The 15,068-nt window shown below is 42.5% G+C and overlaps 1 protein-coding gene across 6 annotated transcripts in view; it reads right to left on the bottom strand.

Annotated features, from left to right (window-relative positions):
• The window catches only part of ank3b (ankyrin 3b), a 174,964-nt gene that overhangs the window by 76,263 nt on the left and 83,633 nt on the right, over positions 1-15,068 (bottom strand). For 5 of the 6 annotated variants that reach the window (XM_049564428.1, XM_049564429.1, XM_049564430.1 and 2 more), the window contains exons 15-24: positions 14,785-14,982; positions 11,860-11,958; positions 11,601-11,699; positions 10,822-11,019; positions 7,788-7,886; positions 7,394-7,492; positions 7,135-7,233; positions 6,774-6,869; positions 3,336-3,408; positions 2,818-2,877 (exon numbers count right to left, since the gene is read on the bottom strand). In XM_049564428.1, the coding sequence (XP_049420385.1) occupies positions 2,818-2,877; positions 3,336-3,408; positions 6,774-6,869; positions 7,135-7,233; positions 7,394-7,492; positions 7,788-7,886; positions 10,822-11,019; positions 11,601-11,699; positions 11,860-11,958; positions 14,785-14,982 (1,120 nt within the window). The remainder of the gene's footprint in view (positions 1-2,817; positions 2,878-3,335; positions 3,409-6,773; positions 6,870-7,134; positions 7,234-7,393; positions 7,493-7,787; positions 7,887-10,821; positions 11,020-11,600; positions 11,700-11,859; positions 11,959-14,784; positions 14,983-15,068) is intronic. The other variant, XM_049564433.1, reaches the window with a different exon arrangement.

The raw sequence follows: 15,068 nt of genomic DNA, 5'->3' as shown, positions 1-15,068 counted from the left end.
TCATTAGACAGAGTGAGTGACTGAAAAGTTCAAGTTCAGCTGCTTTTTAGCCTCACTAGAGACCGAGAGAAAAGAGATACACACACACACACACACACACACACACAGAGCAGCTGACACCATGTTTGCTTTGGCCCGAATGTGTGAAACTACAATGGAAGCGTCACTGACAAGCCCTCTGAAGACAAAGGATCAAGTGTGTGTGTGTGAGCCGTCTACTTCGCTGTGTGAAAAGAAATCTGTCACACACGCCACAACGCCATATGCAGACAGTTGGCATGGCAACCAGGAGAGAAAAAAGGGCATATTCCCTGAATTTCGGTGCATGGAAATACTGGATACTTCACAGCGACACAGCATGAGAGACTGGGAGCGGGAAGCAGCAACTGAAAGTGCTGAAGTACAGCATGATGTGTCACATGTGTACAGTGCGACGGTTTGGGACTACACTTGAAAAAATTAATCAGAAAAACTGTGATTTAAAAGCTTGATAGCCTCGTAGAAAATACAGCCCAGTCGCCAGATAAGAAAATGTTGGCTTTGTACGTTTCAGAAAACCACTGCATGTTTCATATGTGTCATATCAGCATTTCAAATTGGACACAATATATGAGCTGACTCTGTCACTGGGAAGGTGGATGGTGTGACCTCTAGGTTTAAATTACAAACAACAAAACCGGTAGTTTTTAGCAAGTCCTCCTTGTGTTTTCACTGTGGATAGTGCCCAAAAAAAGGTGGTTCCTGGCAAGATTGTGCCACGAAAAGTGTTTGATTTTTAAAGAAACCTCGCTAAATATCCAGCTGGGATAGTGCAATTGAGAATGGTTGGTTTGTACTGACACCTTGCTGAATTTACTGCTGGGATAGTGTTGGGAAAAGTGGTTGTTTTTACCAAGACATCACTACATTTCCGGCCAGGATAGTGCCACGAAAAGCACTTGCTTTATACCATAACATCGCTGCATTTCCAGTGGGGATGGTGCCAAAAAGTGGTTGTTTACTGTGTTTCCTACGGAAGCGTATTGCATTCACTTGACAAATAAAAAAAAAAAAATCTGTTTTATTGAGTAATTTTTTCTGTTTTTTTCGGAGTAATTTTTTATTTTTCTGTTTTTCGTGGTAATTTTTTTCTGTTTTTTGGTGTAATTTTTTTCTGTTTTTCGTGTTTTTTTTCCTGTTTTTCAGTGTAATTTTTCTGTTTTTTTTGGTGGTAATTTTTTTTCTGTTTTTCTGAGTATTTTTTTCTGAGTTAAGAGAGCAATAGAACAACAGATGCTTTCATTCCTTTCTTGAGAGCTCAATATAATGGAAGCAAACATGACCCGCTTGTTTAGTTTAATCCAGTTTTACTTTGTTTTGGGTTTGAGACACTGGGAGAAACTCTTGTCTTTAAGTCATATAGATGGTGTTATCATTAGTTTGTCGACTTTACGCGGGCACCTTAAGACTTTGCGGTTGTTCAGATGAAAAGCCCATTCAGATCTGTTGGACATTGCAGTGATTCTCCAGAATCAGTTGGACACATATGGCAAAATACATCCATGAGCAGGAGTCACCATGGACGCAGGGGTCACTTGCAGGTGCCAGGTGGGAGCTTCTCGTGAGATTTTGAAGTATATTGTCTCCTCGTTCAGGAAAAAAAAATTACCACGAAAACAGAAAAAAATTACAACAAAAACAGGGAAAACAATTGCTCAGAAAAACAGAAAATATTACACCAAAAACAGAAAAATAAATAAATTACTCAGAAAAACAGGGCTTTTTTAATTTGTCAAGTGAATGCAATACGTTTCCGTAGTTTCCTGCCAGGATTGTGGCACAAAAAGTGGTTGTTACTTACCAAGACATCACTGCGTATCCTAATGGAATAGTACCACGAAAAGCAGTTGTATTTTACCAAGACATCACTATGTTTCCAGCCAGGATAGTGCCACGAAAAGCGATTGCTTTATACCATATCGTCACTGCATTTCCGATGGGGATGGTGCCAAAAAGCAGCCGCCTTTTTACCGAGATGTCAGTACATTTCCTGCTGGAATTGTGCAACTAAAGGTGGTCGTTTTTTTACTGAGACATTGCTATGTTTCCTGCTGGGATAGTGTCATTAAGCGGTTGTATTTTACTGAGACATCGCTACGTTTTCAGCTGGGACAGTAAAACCAAAAGTGGCTGTTTCTTTACCGAGACATCACTGTGTTTCCTGCCAGAATTGTGCCACAAAATGCAGCTGTTTTTTACAGAAATATGGCCACGTTTCCTGCAGCTTTTTAGCCTCTAAAGGCGAGTGTTTTAAACCTAAATGTGATCTTTTTCAAACCATAACCATGCATTGATCTCAGCCTGTGAAGCTTTTTTGTGGCTGTCCAGCCCAGTTGTGTTGGTGTGCAGGTAACTCCTCTGCCGTCCTTTCTTGGTTGTAAAGATAAACTTTTTTGTTGCTCTACATAGGCGCAGTTTCACAGCAGCCAAAAGACTGTGCCTAAACCTCACCACGTTAACCACAGCACTGTTGAAACGTAATCTTTCAACATATCTGCCTCATAATAATGTACAATTGTGACGTATCCATGGTTTGCAGAAACATGCAGTGCCAACGTTTACCCTGACAACTGAGTTGAGATACAATACCAGTGATATCGCCCAAACCATCATGATATTTCACTATTTTAAATGACACAAAGAATATATAAATCTTGACACCAAAGACAAAGAGAAGCCACAGATTGGAAATGTTAAGAACAGAGGACGACATGCAGAAAGAGGTGTCAAAGAAGTAAAGATTTAAAGAACAAAAAAATGAAGAAAGATGAAAAATACCTTCTTCCACATCAGATATATAGTCCTCTGTGATCATTTCGGGGACATTGGCTTTACAGACTGTGTGATTGGGATGGAGGAGAGGGTTAGATAAAAAAAGGGAACCAAAAATATGGGAAAATCATATTTATAACAAAATTAAAGGCAAAGAAAGAATCAATAACTGATGAATGAATAATCGTTCGGAGGCTGGATGTGTCACTTTGGAAAGAAAGGCTTAAATCATGATTGAAGCTAAAATGTCAAATGATGAAATAAGTTAATGACGGGAAATAAAAAAGCTCAGCAGCAACAACAAAATAACTATTTCCATGACAACAGTGGGGAAATTTGGCAACCACAGGAGCACAGGGATCTCATGCTATTCCAGCCCCAAAAGCCAAATATGACTCAACCTGAGATTTTACAGACGTCTCTCCAGGATTTAGTGACGAGGACAGGTTGTGTGAGGAGAACAATCTGATGGAGTTAAAGTTAAACTGATTTTAACATCAATAAGCTGTGAAGTGAATCTTTACCTTCGTCGTCGGACATGTCCAGCACCTCGTTCATGGTCTCTGGGACGTTCATCTTGTGCTTCTCTATCACCGTCTGTCACACAGAAACACCACCCAAACAGTAAATGATCACAGAACGCTAGAAAGCAATTATTCACATAATGACCAGCATGAACAGAAACAAAGATGGAGGAGTGGAATCATCTGGACTTTAATGGCTCACATGGCAAATTTCCACAATAATTATCCAGTCAGTAGAACTTTACAGTTTCTCTGTTAAACACTGCTTTCATTCATTACTTCCAATTGCTTCCACTTCGATGTTTATTTTTTTAAAATCTGTTTTAAGCTACCGTGAAATTACGATCCAACACAGATGTTTCGTATTAAAACCTACCAGGAAGGAGAGGGTCTGTGCCCTTTGAGCCACTGGGAGGCTTTTATTGTGAAGCAATACTGCAGGTAGTCTCCTCGACACCAGCTTAATTTAGAAAGGCAAACTAGAACTGAGTGCAAGTAATTAGTGAGAGCATTTCTAACAACTAGGCATTGACAGAATAAGCAGATCTGAAAACAGGGAGACATATGATAAAAAACAAGTTATATATAAACTTAAAAAACTTTAATGTACACCAGTGGTTCCTAGCTGGTTGGTCGTGGTCCAAAACTGGGGTCGCAGGTCCATTCAGCAGTGATTTTTCAACACAGAGCTTTTATTTTTAAGGGCTGTTTCCTGCTGTAGAGTGAGTGACTAACAGCTTGACAAACTAGCTCAGCGACATGGCCAAACACAAGTGTGACGCTAAGAATATTAAACAGTGTGGACCTTGACCTAATGACTAAGAAGGGGAGGGACCTCATAATTGCATCTCTGCTTTATGCAGATGATGTGGCTCTGTTTGCTTCATCACACCGTGACCTCCAGCAGGCACTGGGGCGGTTTGCAGCTGAGTGTGAAGCAGCTGGGAGAGAGTCAGCACCTCCAAGTCTGAGGCCATGGTTCTCTGGCGAACCTGATGGATTGCCCCCTCTGGGTTGGGAGATGTTACTGCCTCAAGCGAGGGAGTTCAAGTATCTCGGGGTCTTGTTCATGAGTGAGGGTAGAATGTTTGAGATGGATCAGCGGTTTGGTGCGGCATCTACAGTGATGTCAATCAATCAATCAATCAATTTTATTTATAAAGCCCAATATCACAAATCACAATTTGCCTCACAGGGCTTTACAGCATACGACATCCCTCTGTCCTTATGACCCTCGCAGCGGATAAAGGAAAAACTCCCCAAAAAACCCTTTAACGGGGAAAAAAACCCAGTAGAAACCTCAGGAAGAGCAACTGAGGAGGGATCCCTCTTCCAGGACGGACAGACGTGCAATAGATGTCGTACAGAACAGATCAACATGATAAATTAACAGAGATATGCAGGTAATGACAGTAGCTTACAACAACATTATTGAAAGTAATAATATTATAGTTATAGTTCTGGTTACTGCGGTACAATATGTTGAAAGTATGTATTAATACCTGGCAGTATACATGTGTGACAATAATCATATGTGTATAATAACAGAAGAAGTATGACTAATGACTAATGATGGCAGCAGCAGCAGGAGGCATCTGGCAGGACCACGGCAGCAGCACAACCACACACGTCACGCTGTCCAGGCACCGCTGTGATATGAGTTAATCTGAGAGACAGTGGAGCACAAAGGCTCCGGAGAAGAAGCCGAGTTAGTGACATCCAGAATGGCCGGGTTAGCTAGATGCAGTAATAGGATACGAGAGAGAGAGAGAGAGAGAGAGAGAGAGAGAGAGAGAGAGAGAGAGAGAGAAGGAGAGAAGGTGCCCGGTGTATTATAGGGGGGTCCTCCGGCAGACTAGGCCTAAGTCAGCCTAACTAGGGGCTGGTACAGGGCAAGCCTGAGCCAGCCCTAACTATAAGCTTTATCAAAGAGGAAAGTCTTAAGTCTAGTCTTAAATGTGGAGACGGTGTCTGCCTCCCGGACCATAACAGGAAGATGATTCCACAGGAGAGGAGCCTGATAGCTGAAGGCTCTGGCTCCTGATCTACTTTTGGAGACTTTAGGGACCACGAGTAACCCTGCGTTCTCAGAGCGCAGAGTTCTGGAGGGATAATATGGCACTATGAGCTCTCTAAGATATGATGGAGCTTGACCATTTAGAGCTTTATAAGTTAACAGTAGGATTTTAAATTCAGTTCTGGATTTTACAGGGAGCCAGTGCAGCACTGATGTGGGCGCTGCACCAGACCATCATGGTGAAGAGGGAGCTGAGCCAGAAGGCGAAGCTTTCGATTTACCGGTCCATCTACGTCCCAGCTCTCATGAGCTCTGGGTAGTGATCGAAAGAATGAGATCGTGGATACAAGCGGCCAAAATGAGTTTCCTCCGTGGGGTGTCTGGGCTCAGCCCTAGAGATAGGGTGAGGAGCTCGGACATCCAGAGGGAGCTCGGAGTAGAGCCGCTGCTCCTTCATGTTGAAAGGGGTCAGTTGAGGTGGTTCGGGCATCTGATCAGGATCCTCCTGGGCGCCACCCGCTGGAGGTGTTCCAGGTACGTTCCACTGGTAGGAGGCCCCGGGGCAGACCCAGAACATGCTGGAGGGATTACATAGCTCATCTGGCCTGGGAACACCTTGGGATCCCCCAGGAGGAGCTGGAAAGCGTTGCTGGGGAGAGGGACATCTGGGGTGCTTTGCTTGGCCTGCTGCCCCCATGAGCCAGCTTTAGATAAGTGGATGAAAATGGATGGATGGGTGGTGAAAGCCATCCTCTGATTAACTCTCATTTTGAAATGAGCTTTAAGAGTTTGGCGTTTTTTCAGTGCTTTGTCTGCAGTTTTAATACTTTCCTGTTGGGTGTGTGCTGCTTATAGTTTGGCACCTGGTCACTAATATTTTAAAAGGACCAACCTCACCTTAGTGCCCCACTAAGAAACATCCCTAACACAGCAAAATAAGAACAAAACAAGAATTACCGCCTCATGTTTGTATACTTCCATGAGCCTGAACGTTACAGTTTACATCCATGTCTGTACGAACTCATGTGTAGCTATGATAGTAGACGATCCTTTAAATATGGGTGTTGCTGTACAGAAACTACAAATTCTAACATGTGGATGCTTCACAAACATCTTCAACCTGACAGCACCTGGACGTTTGTGCCAAAAGTAGGCACAAAGACCCAATCTCTAAAACAAAAAATACTGTTTTAAATCACGACCTCAGCTGCTATTTGAGAATTTATGGAAAGTTCATGTGGACACTTTTCAGTGTGCTGTATATAAAAAGAATTCAGATGGAAGTTAACATTACTAGAAAATAAAATAAGAAAACATTTCTAAAGCCAGTGTTTTAAATCACAAAAGATCTAAATACATTTCAGTGAACCAGGCCCACGCATGATATGTTCAAATACATACTCTCAGAAGCACATGTATACCTGAGTCGTCAGAGTTTCCTCTGTCACCACTTTGAGTGTGTCAACTACAGAGATGTAGCCGAGCCTCCTGGCGATGGACAGAGCGCTGTTCCCATTCTGGACAAAAAAACACAACACAACAAAACAGAGGTGAGTGATTGGATTGAAACAGTACAAGGTAATCAAAACTACTGCTCTTCTTTTGATCAGCTTGACAAGAACTTGAGTGTCGACTAAAATCATAACCATCAAAGGTCTTTGATGCCTTGTGTTTAGACGAGTACAAAGTATTTGGTACTTTTGATAGAATTTGGAAAAAGAGAACACATTACAAGCTACAAACTGAAAATATCCAAGTGTGTGTGTGTGTGTGTGTACTGACAGCTGTGAGTTCGTTAGGCGATGCTCCGTGATGTAGCAGCAAGTTGATGATGTGTGTGTGTCCCTGCTGTGCAGCCTGATGGAGAGGAGTGTAACCGTTCTGCAGAGGAGGGAAATAAAAAGGTGAGAGTTAAATACATTTAATCTGCTCCCACAGACGTACACAGTCTGTCTGAGAATATGACACAGCTCAAATCTCTTCTGCTCACAGTTAAAGGAATAAACACACACACACACACACACACACGCTGAATGGTTACCTTGGTCTTGGCGTTGACCCTCGCCTGGTTTTTCAGCAGGAAATTGACCATCTTCACGTTGCCATAGTGACAGGCCACATGGAGAGGAGTGTATCCCAGCTGATGGTACAGAAAATCATTTTGGAAAATTGGAATCAGAATCAGAAATACTTTAATGATCCCCCAAGGGAAATGTAATCCATTACTATAATGTACTATACTACAGTACTTCTCAGCGACATCCTCAGATGACATGTCTTGTTCAACCAAAAGTCCAAAACCCAAAGATATTCTAATGACAGCAGTGTAAATCAGGGAAAATCAGCAAATCCTCAAATTTAAGAAGCAGTGAATATTTGGCATTTTGCTTAATAATCACTTGAGCAAAAGGACAAGAAGACACTTGCAGCGTTACCTTGGTCTCTGGGTCTATAGTTGCTCCCTGATTGACTAACACCTCAGCAACGTTGACTTTATCCTCCTGAGCGGCCAGGTGGAGCGGAGTCAGACCAGACTGAGGACGGACAGACAGACAGTTAGATATACAGACTGAGACAGATGGAGTGATGAAAAGGTGTTGAATACAGGACAATCTAACCCAGAAGTCTGTGCATTGTGGTGACCAATAAACTGCTGCAGGACTGAGTCATAAAACCCTGAAGTGAGTTAGCATTTTAGCACTCCTGGTTCTCTCGTCTCAGAAATCATTGAGCTTTTTTTGGTTCAATGACTGAAGTAAGGTCTGTGGTTAATACACGGTTATGAGACTTTCACGTTTTGTTCTACGACATCAGTAAGTACTAGGGCTGCCCCCTAACAGTCAATCAAAGTTAGGCCCAATCCCATTTCTACCCATAAATCTTCCACTTGGTATTGAGTGCCCTCGTTTGTGAGATAACCCTTGATGAGGGAAGTGAGAAATATTAGGGTAGAGATCTTTCCCTAAGAAATCAGACACCACTTCATGCAAATCGGCATGGCCGACATGCAGGCATATGTCACGTGTAGTAGCGACGCAGTGAAAATGCCGGCTCCAGCGCTTGTGTTGTGGCGTGTGCTATGTTTATTCTTCTCCGTCTGATGAATCAACAGTGAAGAAATGCTGAAAACAGGAGGCGCCTACGACGTCTTCTAGTTCTGATCGATTTTGTTCGGCTAAGTTGATTTGTTTAAATATTTTGACACTGTGTTCAACTGAGTTGCTGATGAGTTTACGCTACTCCAACCATCTGTTGTTTGTATAGCCTACATTCCAATCGTACAGAAACAAATTGTTTTCCACAACTTGCGGAAGTATGGAGTTAGATTTGTGTCTTTATTACATGTGAGAAAATAAATTATATGAGAGAAAAAAAATGTTTGAGAGAAATAAAAATATTTGACACTGCCAGAATTCACACTGATAGCAAAAAATAATAATATTTGAGACTAAAAGAAGTTTTGAGAGAAAGTATTTTGTCATAGAATATAAAAAAAAATAATAATTTGAGATTTAAAAAATGATTTCCCAGACCAAAAAAAACTCTCAAAAAACTTTTTTTTACTTTCAAATATTATTTTTTTGCTATTGAACAAAAAATCAAGGAGGTCTTGCTGTTTGTAAAAAAAAATGCAGACAACCAAGGAAAAAATAAATAAATAAAAATAAAAAAAAGAATAGAGGTTTTTTTGCTATCAGTGTGAAAACATTCTCTCTCTCTCTCTCTCTCTCTCTCTCTCTCTCTCTCTCTAAAAAAAAAAATTGTTTCTCTAAAAACATTTTTCTTCTCTCTCTCAAAACCTAAGTCTTTGCTCTCGCTGCGAAAATAATGTCATGGGCGGGGCCACGTTCCTATTGGCCACTCTCAGTCGAATTGACAGCTGGGTGAGGATCGCCTTGGGAGTCGAATTCAGCTGAATCATTCATTATCTGTGTCATCATCTTACCCAAACATTGGAGTCTCCGCTCCCAAATAACACAGCGCATCTATGCAGGTGAATCCACCATGGTGGATGAATGATTCAGCTGAATTCGACTCCCAAGACGATCCTCACCCAGCTGTCAATTCGATTGACACTGGCCACTTGACACTCTCGGAAATCATTTTTTAAATCTCAAATGATTTTTTTTATATTCTATGACAAAATACTTTCTCTCAAAACTTTTTTTAGTCTCAAATATTAATATGTTTTGCTATCAGTATGAAAACGTTTTCTCTCAAACATTTTTTTTTCTCTCATATCATTTATTTTCTCGCATGTAATAAAGACACAAATCTAACTCCATACTGAAGTTGCTGACTTTGCAAGGTGTTCTGGGAAATTTCATCTACCACTTCACTGAAAGTGTGGGTCGAAGCTCCTTTGGAATCTATGGCGGGTTTTAAGTGTTGGAAACCACTTCCGCTACCTCAGTTCTGTTTTGGAACACCACTAGCCTAAACGTGAACACGCACAACCAAGTGCAAGTGGGTATTTCTAGAGGAAGTGTGGGTGTTGGGACAGGCTCTTAGTCAACCAGGAAGGTCAACAAGATTTCACTGGTTGCTTTGACACTATTAGGAGCTGTGCCTTGTCAAAATAAATCCAAACCTATATGACTGGACCATGTGTGACTTTAATTTGAAAGGGCAGACACAGGAAGTGTCCACGCTCAGCAGTCAGACAGGAGTCAGGTTAATTTCCAGGGCTGGTACCTGCGGTTATTCCACAGGCTAGTTAATAACATGTCGGGCAGGAAATCCAAAGTGTGGGATCATTTTGAGAAGGTGAAGGACGAACCCAAGGTGATATGTAAACTCATCTTCATTGGTCGACTACAAACATGACGTATCATCTGAAACATGGAAGTAGCTACATGCCCATTAGCCCACAGCGTCATTAACAGGCGGCTCGCTCAGTGTGTGACGTGCACTTGGAGATAAAATATAGGCCTATATTAATGAAGGTTCATTAGTATGGTTTTGTATTTCTCTGTAATGTAGCACAGTGTTAACAATGTTACTGATACTATTCTTTCTCACACCTTCAACTCAAACCACCAACATATATCATTTAATCATTACATTAATATCATGAAAATGTGGGCGACTTGTCGACTAATAGCCCTAAATGACAACTGTTGGTTGACCAGGAAAATTCTTAGTCGAGGGGGCAGCCCTAGTGTGAGAAGTAGAAGTAATCAGAAGTATCATAAATGTTTGCTGCAGAGCTTATTTTCTGCAGTAATCTAAAATCCAATGGAAAAATTCCAGGGGCTTTTTGACAAGGGAATCAGGTTGACGCTAACTTCCTGGTTGGCCTATAAAAAAATTGTCACCACTGCACTACTCAAATACACAAAGACACTCTGACTTTTGAAGCAAGGTCCGAGTCATTAAAAACAAGTTTATAGAACGTGCAGAAAAACCACCATAAATATTACTCCCATGTCTGCTTATAAAACCCACACACCCGTACAGACGTCGTACCTTATTGCCCGTGTTTATCTGAGCGTCTCGAGCCAGCAGCAGCGTCACTATGTCCACGTTGCCTTCCTGTGCCGCCAGGTGCAGAGGCGTGATCCCCTGACGTGTCACTGTGTTGGTGGTGGCGCCGTACTCCAGTAACGTGGTGGTGATCTCCATCTGGTTCTTCTTAGCTGCGATGTGGAGCGGAGTGTAACCGTTCTGGGGACAAAGAAACAGAAGATTGTTTATTTTTAAATGTGCAGACACTTTGATGTGAAGCTTCCTGTTTCTTTTACCAACGACTAATGATTTCTTCTGTTCTTATTCAGCTGTTACTCAGTGGTGTTTTTGCTCTTTCAGTTGTCAGTCTGGTTGAACAGTTGCACAGCATTTTATTCTCCGTGTACAAAACAAACCTTCATACAGAGTCACATCTATGTGTAAAGAGGCCTTTCTACAACCTGAGAGACCATTTAAAGATATGGATTAGTCCTCTGAGACATCTGACTGGACCCAGTAAAGCTTTGGTGGCAGGAGATTCACTGTCACTGCCTGAAAACACAGACTAGTTATTGGGGCCTGGCTAATTCCAGTGGCAGTTCTTTCTGGATAGATGCTGTTAGAGTGGATCCAAGCGGCCAATCAGCTTCGCTCAGCTATAGTACACGGTGTAATTGCATGTGGGTGACTGAAACTAGGTCAGCCTGCTTTCACCCAGAGCCAGAGAGAGTGGGAGAGAGGTTCTGGTGCATCAGTGCATTAAGGAACATTCGGTCTAACTCACTGTGGCGGACTCTTACCTTCGCAGCTGCATGTGGAGAAGCTCCCTGGTTGAGCAAGAGCAGCGCCACCTTCTGGTTATCATAGTGCGCCGCCACATGCAGTGGAGTTAGTCCACTCTGGGTGCACACACAAGGATTGTTAGATGGTGATGTAGAGACAGCGCAGTGTGGTGATGAGGAGAATACTTTGACATGTCTGTGTGTGTGTGTTGCAGATAAGATTATTAACTGTGCTGTGTCTCTCTTTAACCATCAGTCTCTCGGACACCAACGTTACCTTCCCAGCAGCGTCAGCCGGAGCGTTCTTCTGCAGCAGCAGGTTGGCGACCTCGATCTTCCCGTACTTTGCAGCCACGTGCAGAGGAGTGAAGCCCTTCTGCAGAGACACACAGCGACAGGACAAAAAAATTTATTACAGAATCTAATCCGACTTGTACTCCGGTTGTTAAATTCCCTCCCGTTAATGGTTTCTCACGGCTCTCTCATGACTTATTCTCTACACATGTCTGCTCCACAAAACCATATGTGTTTAATCGGCTGTAATTGAGTCATTTGCAGGGTTATGTCATGACACAACACAACACGGGGAACTGATTATTCAGTGCTTAAAAATGATGAAATTAAAAAAGGGGCTCGGGGTGTGAGTGGGATGTGTGTTGCATGTGTTACATCAGATTCTTCAGCTATGAGGCAACAGAGGCACATCGACCAGCTCTGTTTCAGTGTAACCGTGTGTGTGTTGTCAGAGTTACAGGACTCGACAGGATCCAGACTGGCTCCCTGGTTCAAGGTCCCTGAACAATGTGAATGTGGAGGTGATGGATGGGCGAGTGATCTATAATCATGCATGTCTTGATTTACTGAAACTTGATTATATTCAACCTCACTGTAATGTCTGGACTGTGGCCCACATCTGTGCTTCATCAATCCTGAGATGTGGCGTTAAGTCGTCTACGACCTTCACTGACCTGTACTGGTGATCAATGCAGGTCTGGCGAACACCCTTCCAGTCACCTTGAAAAGCAGTGGCCTCTCACTACAACTGCTTGTTTAATATCAGACAGATATCAGTAACTTCTCTGCAGTGGCTATTAATGATCTGAGACATTTCCTTTTTCCGATTTGGAATCAATAGCTAGCCTCACAAAGGAGACTCAAGCGTAGCCATCGCTATTGAGATTAAGCAAATTTTAGGACAAGGCAACAGGCCGTCGACGTACGACGCACATAGCTGACAAGATGCTAAAACACTTTGAGGTGATCACCCATATTAAACGTGATCACATTCTGCAGTGCATTAGTGTGTCAGGATCATTTTGTGTCATGTGGCAACTTTCAGGTGACAGGGAAAGATTTTATCAAAATATAATCTATAAATTTGATTGCGGGTATTACAGTCATTACAGACGGGTTGAGTTATATCTACTTATAGGTAGGATAAGCATGCTAACGACATGGCTCTGGGGACGTCAGACACTTTGGTCCAGACTGAAAATATCTCAACAACTATTGGACGAATCGGCACAAAATTTCCTGAAGACATTCATGAGTTCTGGTAACCTCGGTGATCCCCTGACGATTCCTCTAACGTCACCAACAAGTTAAAGTTTTCACTTATTCTGTGACATATCTCCATCCAGTGACTGGATGGATTTAACTCATGCAGACATTTGTGGCTCCTAGATGATGAGCTCTGGTGACTTTGGTGATTCTTCCAATAGTTGGGTGGACTGGACGGTTTGTCCAAAACTTTAGTTTATGACCAAATACCTGCAAAACTAAACTAGACACTGACAAATGTTAGCATGCTAACATGCTAAACTAAGATGGTAGCTAAGGTATAAACATGATACCTGCTAAGACTCATGCTAACATTTTGAGTGCATAAGTGCGTTCACACTGAGAAGTATGGAAAAATGCAGTGCACTATGAGTACCCGGATGGTGCACTCAAAATGGTCAAGAAGTTGAGTGTGGAACTACGGACACTTCTCGCCTTCAATGGTCGCCATCTTGGCTACGTAGCTGAAGGGAAGGGACCACTTCTCAAACTGGAAATGGCCCACTAAGCAGCACTATACTGTTGTCGGGTATAAGCCAGCAGTATGTTTATTGGGTTAATTTAGCAGTCTGTCATGATTTGGTACCACGAACAATAATGCAAATGCTAATGCTAGTTTGCTATCTAGCTAACGGCTGTGTTTGGTTTGAGACTATACTACCCTGTCGAAATTAGCGCACTACGGCAATAAGTACATACTACATGGAAGTGTACTAACGTGAAAATGTGATTTGAGACACACTATCAGAGTTGTTCATTTTACTGAGTCATTAGCAGCCGTCCACCAACGCACACAACTGTGTGTGGCCTTTACACACCAGGGGAATGACGAATTAACAACACAGGAAAAGCAACATGACTGCTTGAGAATATTTTGCATCTAAACTATTCATACCAGCAGTGATGAGAATTTGGGACAACTACCAGGATCCTGTTGACCCAGAGCAGCGTCTGACAGATACACAGCGTTTACGTATGTGTAGGGCTTTTATTGTGAAAGGTAAGATGGAAGGAGTGGATCTGGTAAGCACTGCTTTTGTTAAGGTTGAGAGAAGTAGCAAAGTTTGCCATCTTGGTTCGGACTACGGAGCCTCCATGTTATTGTTGTGCTGCACAATGTGATTGGTGCGAAAGCTGTTCTGAAAAGAAATGACTTCGCTTTTTTGCCGCATATATTCACACACACGAGACTGAAATTTGAGTCTTTGTCCTAATCGTTTGTAAATTCATTGGTGGGACCCAACAAAGGATCTTCAGAGATTTAGTACAAAAGTTTCACAAGCAGAAACTGTTGCTTTGTTTTGCGAGTATGAAGTCATGGCTGAAAGTCACCTGGAAACATCTCCTCTGTTTGACTATATTTAGAGTTGAGGGACTTTCCTCAGTGTCGACGCCGTGCCCATCAAACGCTCTGCTGCCGTTTAAATGGATGTGAGTGAGGAAATGAGACACACAAAGAAAATCTCTCCAGGAACAGTTCCCAGACTCGAGAAGTTATCCTGACCCAGCTCACTCACTGCAGACTCTCAACTGTAACTGACTTCCTCAGTCTAAGTTTCTTTAATGTGTTTTTGGAGCAGTAGGTTCAGTGTGTGTAGCAGTGAATGTCCGATAAGTATCCGTCTCCACACGTCAGGTTTACCTTGGTGATGATGCCCAGACTGGCTCCGTGCTCCAGCAGTGCCGAGGCCACGTCTCGGTGTCCCTCCCTGGCAGCCAGGTGTAAAGGTGTGTATCCAGAGCTGGTCGTGGCGTCCGGGCACGCTCCGTTTGCCAGCAGCTGCTGGACGATGTCCTGCTTTCCGAGACGGCTTGAGATGTGCAGCGGAGTCTGGTCATCCTGGTGACAACAAACAAACAAACATTTTTAAACTTCATTTTTATTAGTTTCTACGAAAAGAAAAACGCAAAACAAAACCTACAACA

Source organism: Epinephelus fuscoguttatus, linkage group LG20 (assembly GCF_011397635.1).
Source record: "Epinephelus fuscoguttatus linkage group LG20, E.fuscoguttatus.final_Chr_v1".
Taxonomy (NCBI): domain Eukaryota; kingdom Metazoa; phylum Chordata; class Actinopteri; order Perciformes; family Serranidae; genus Epinephelus; species Epinephelus fuscoguttatus.
This window is presented reverse-complemented; position numbering and strand designations above follow the sequence as displayed.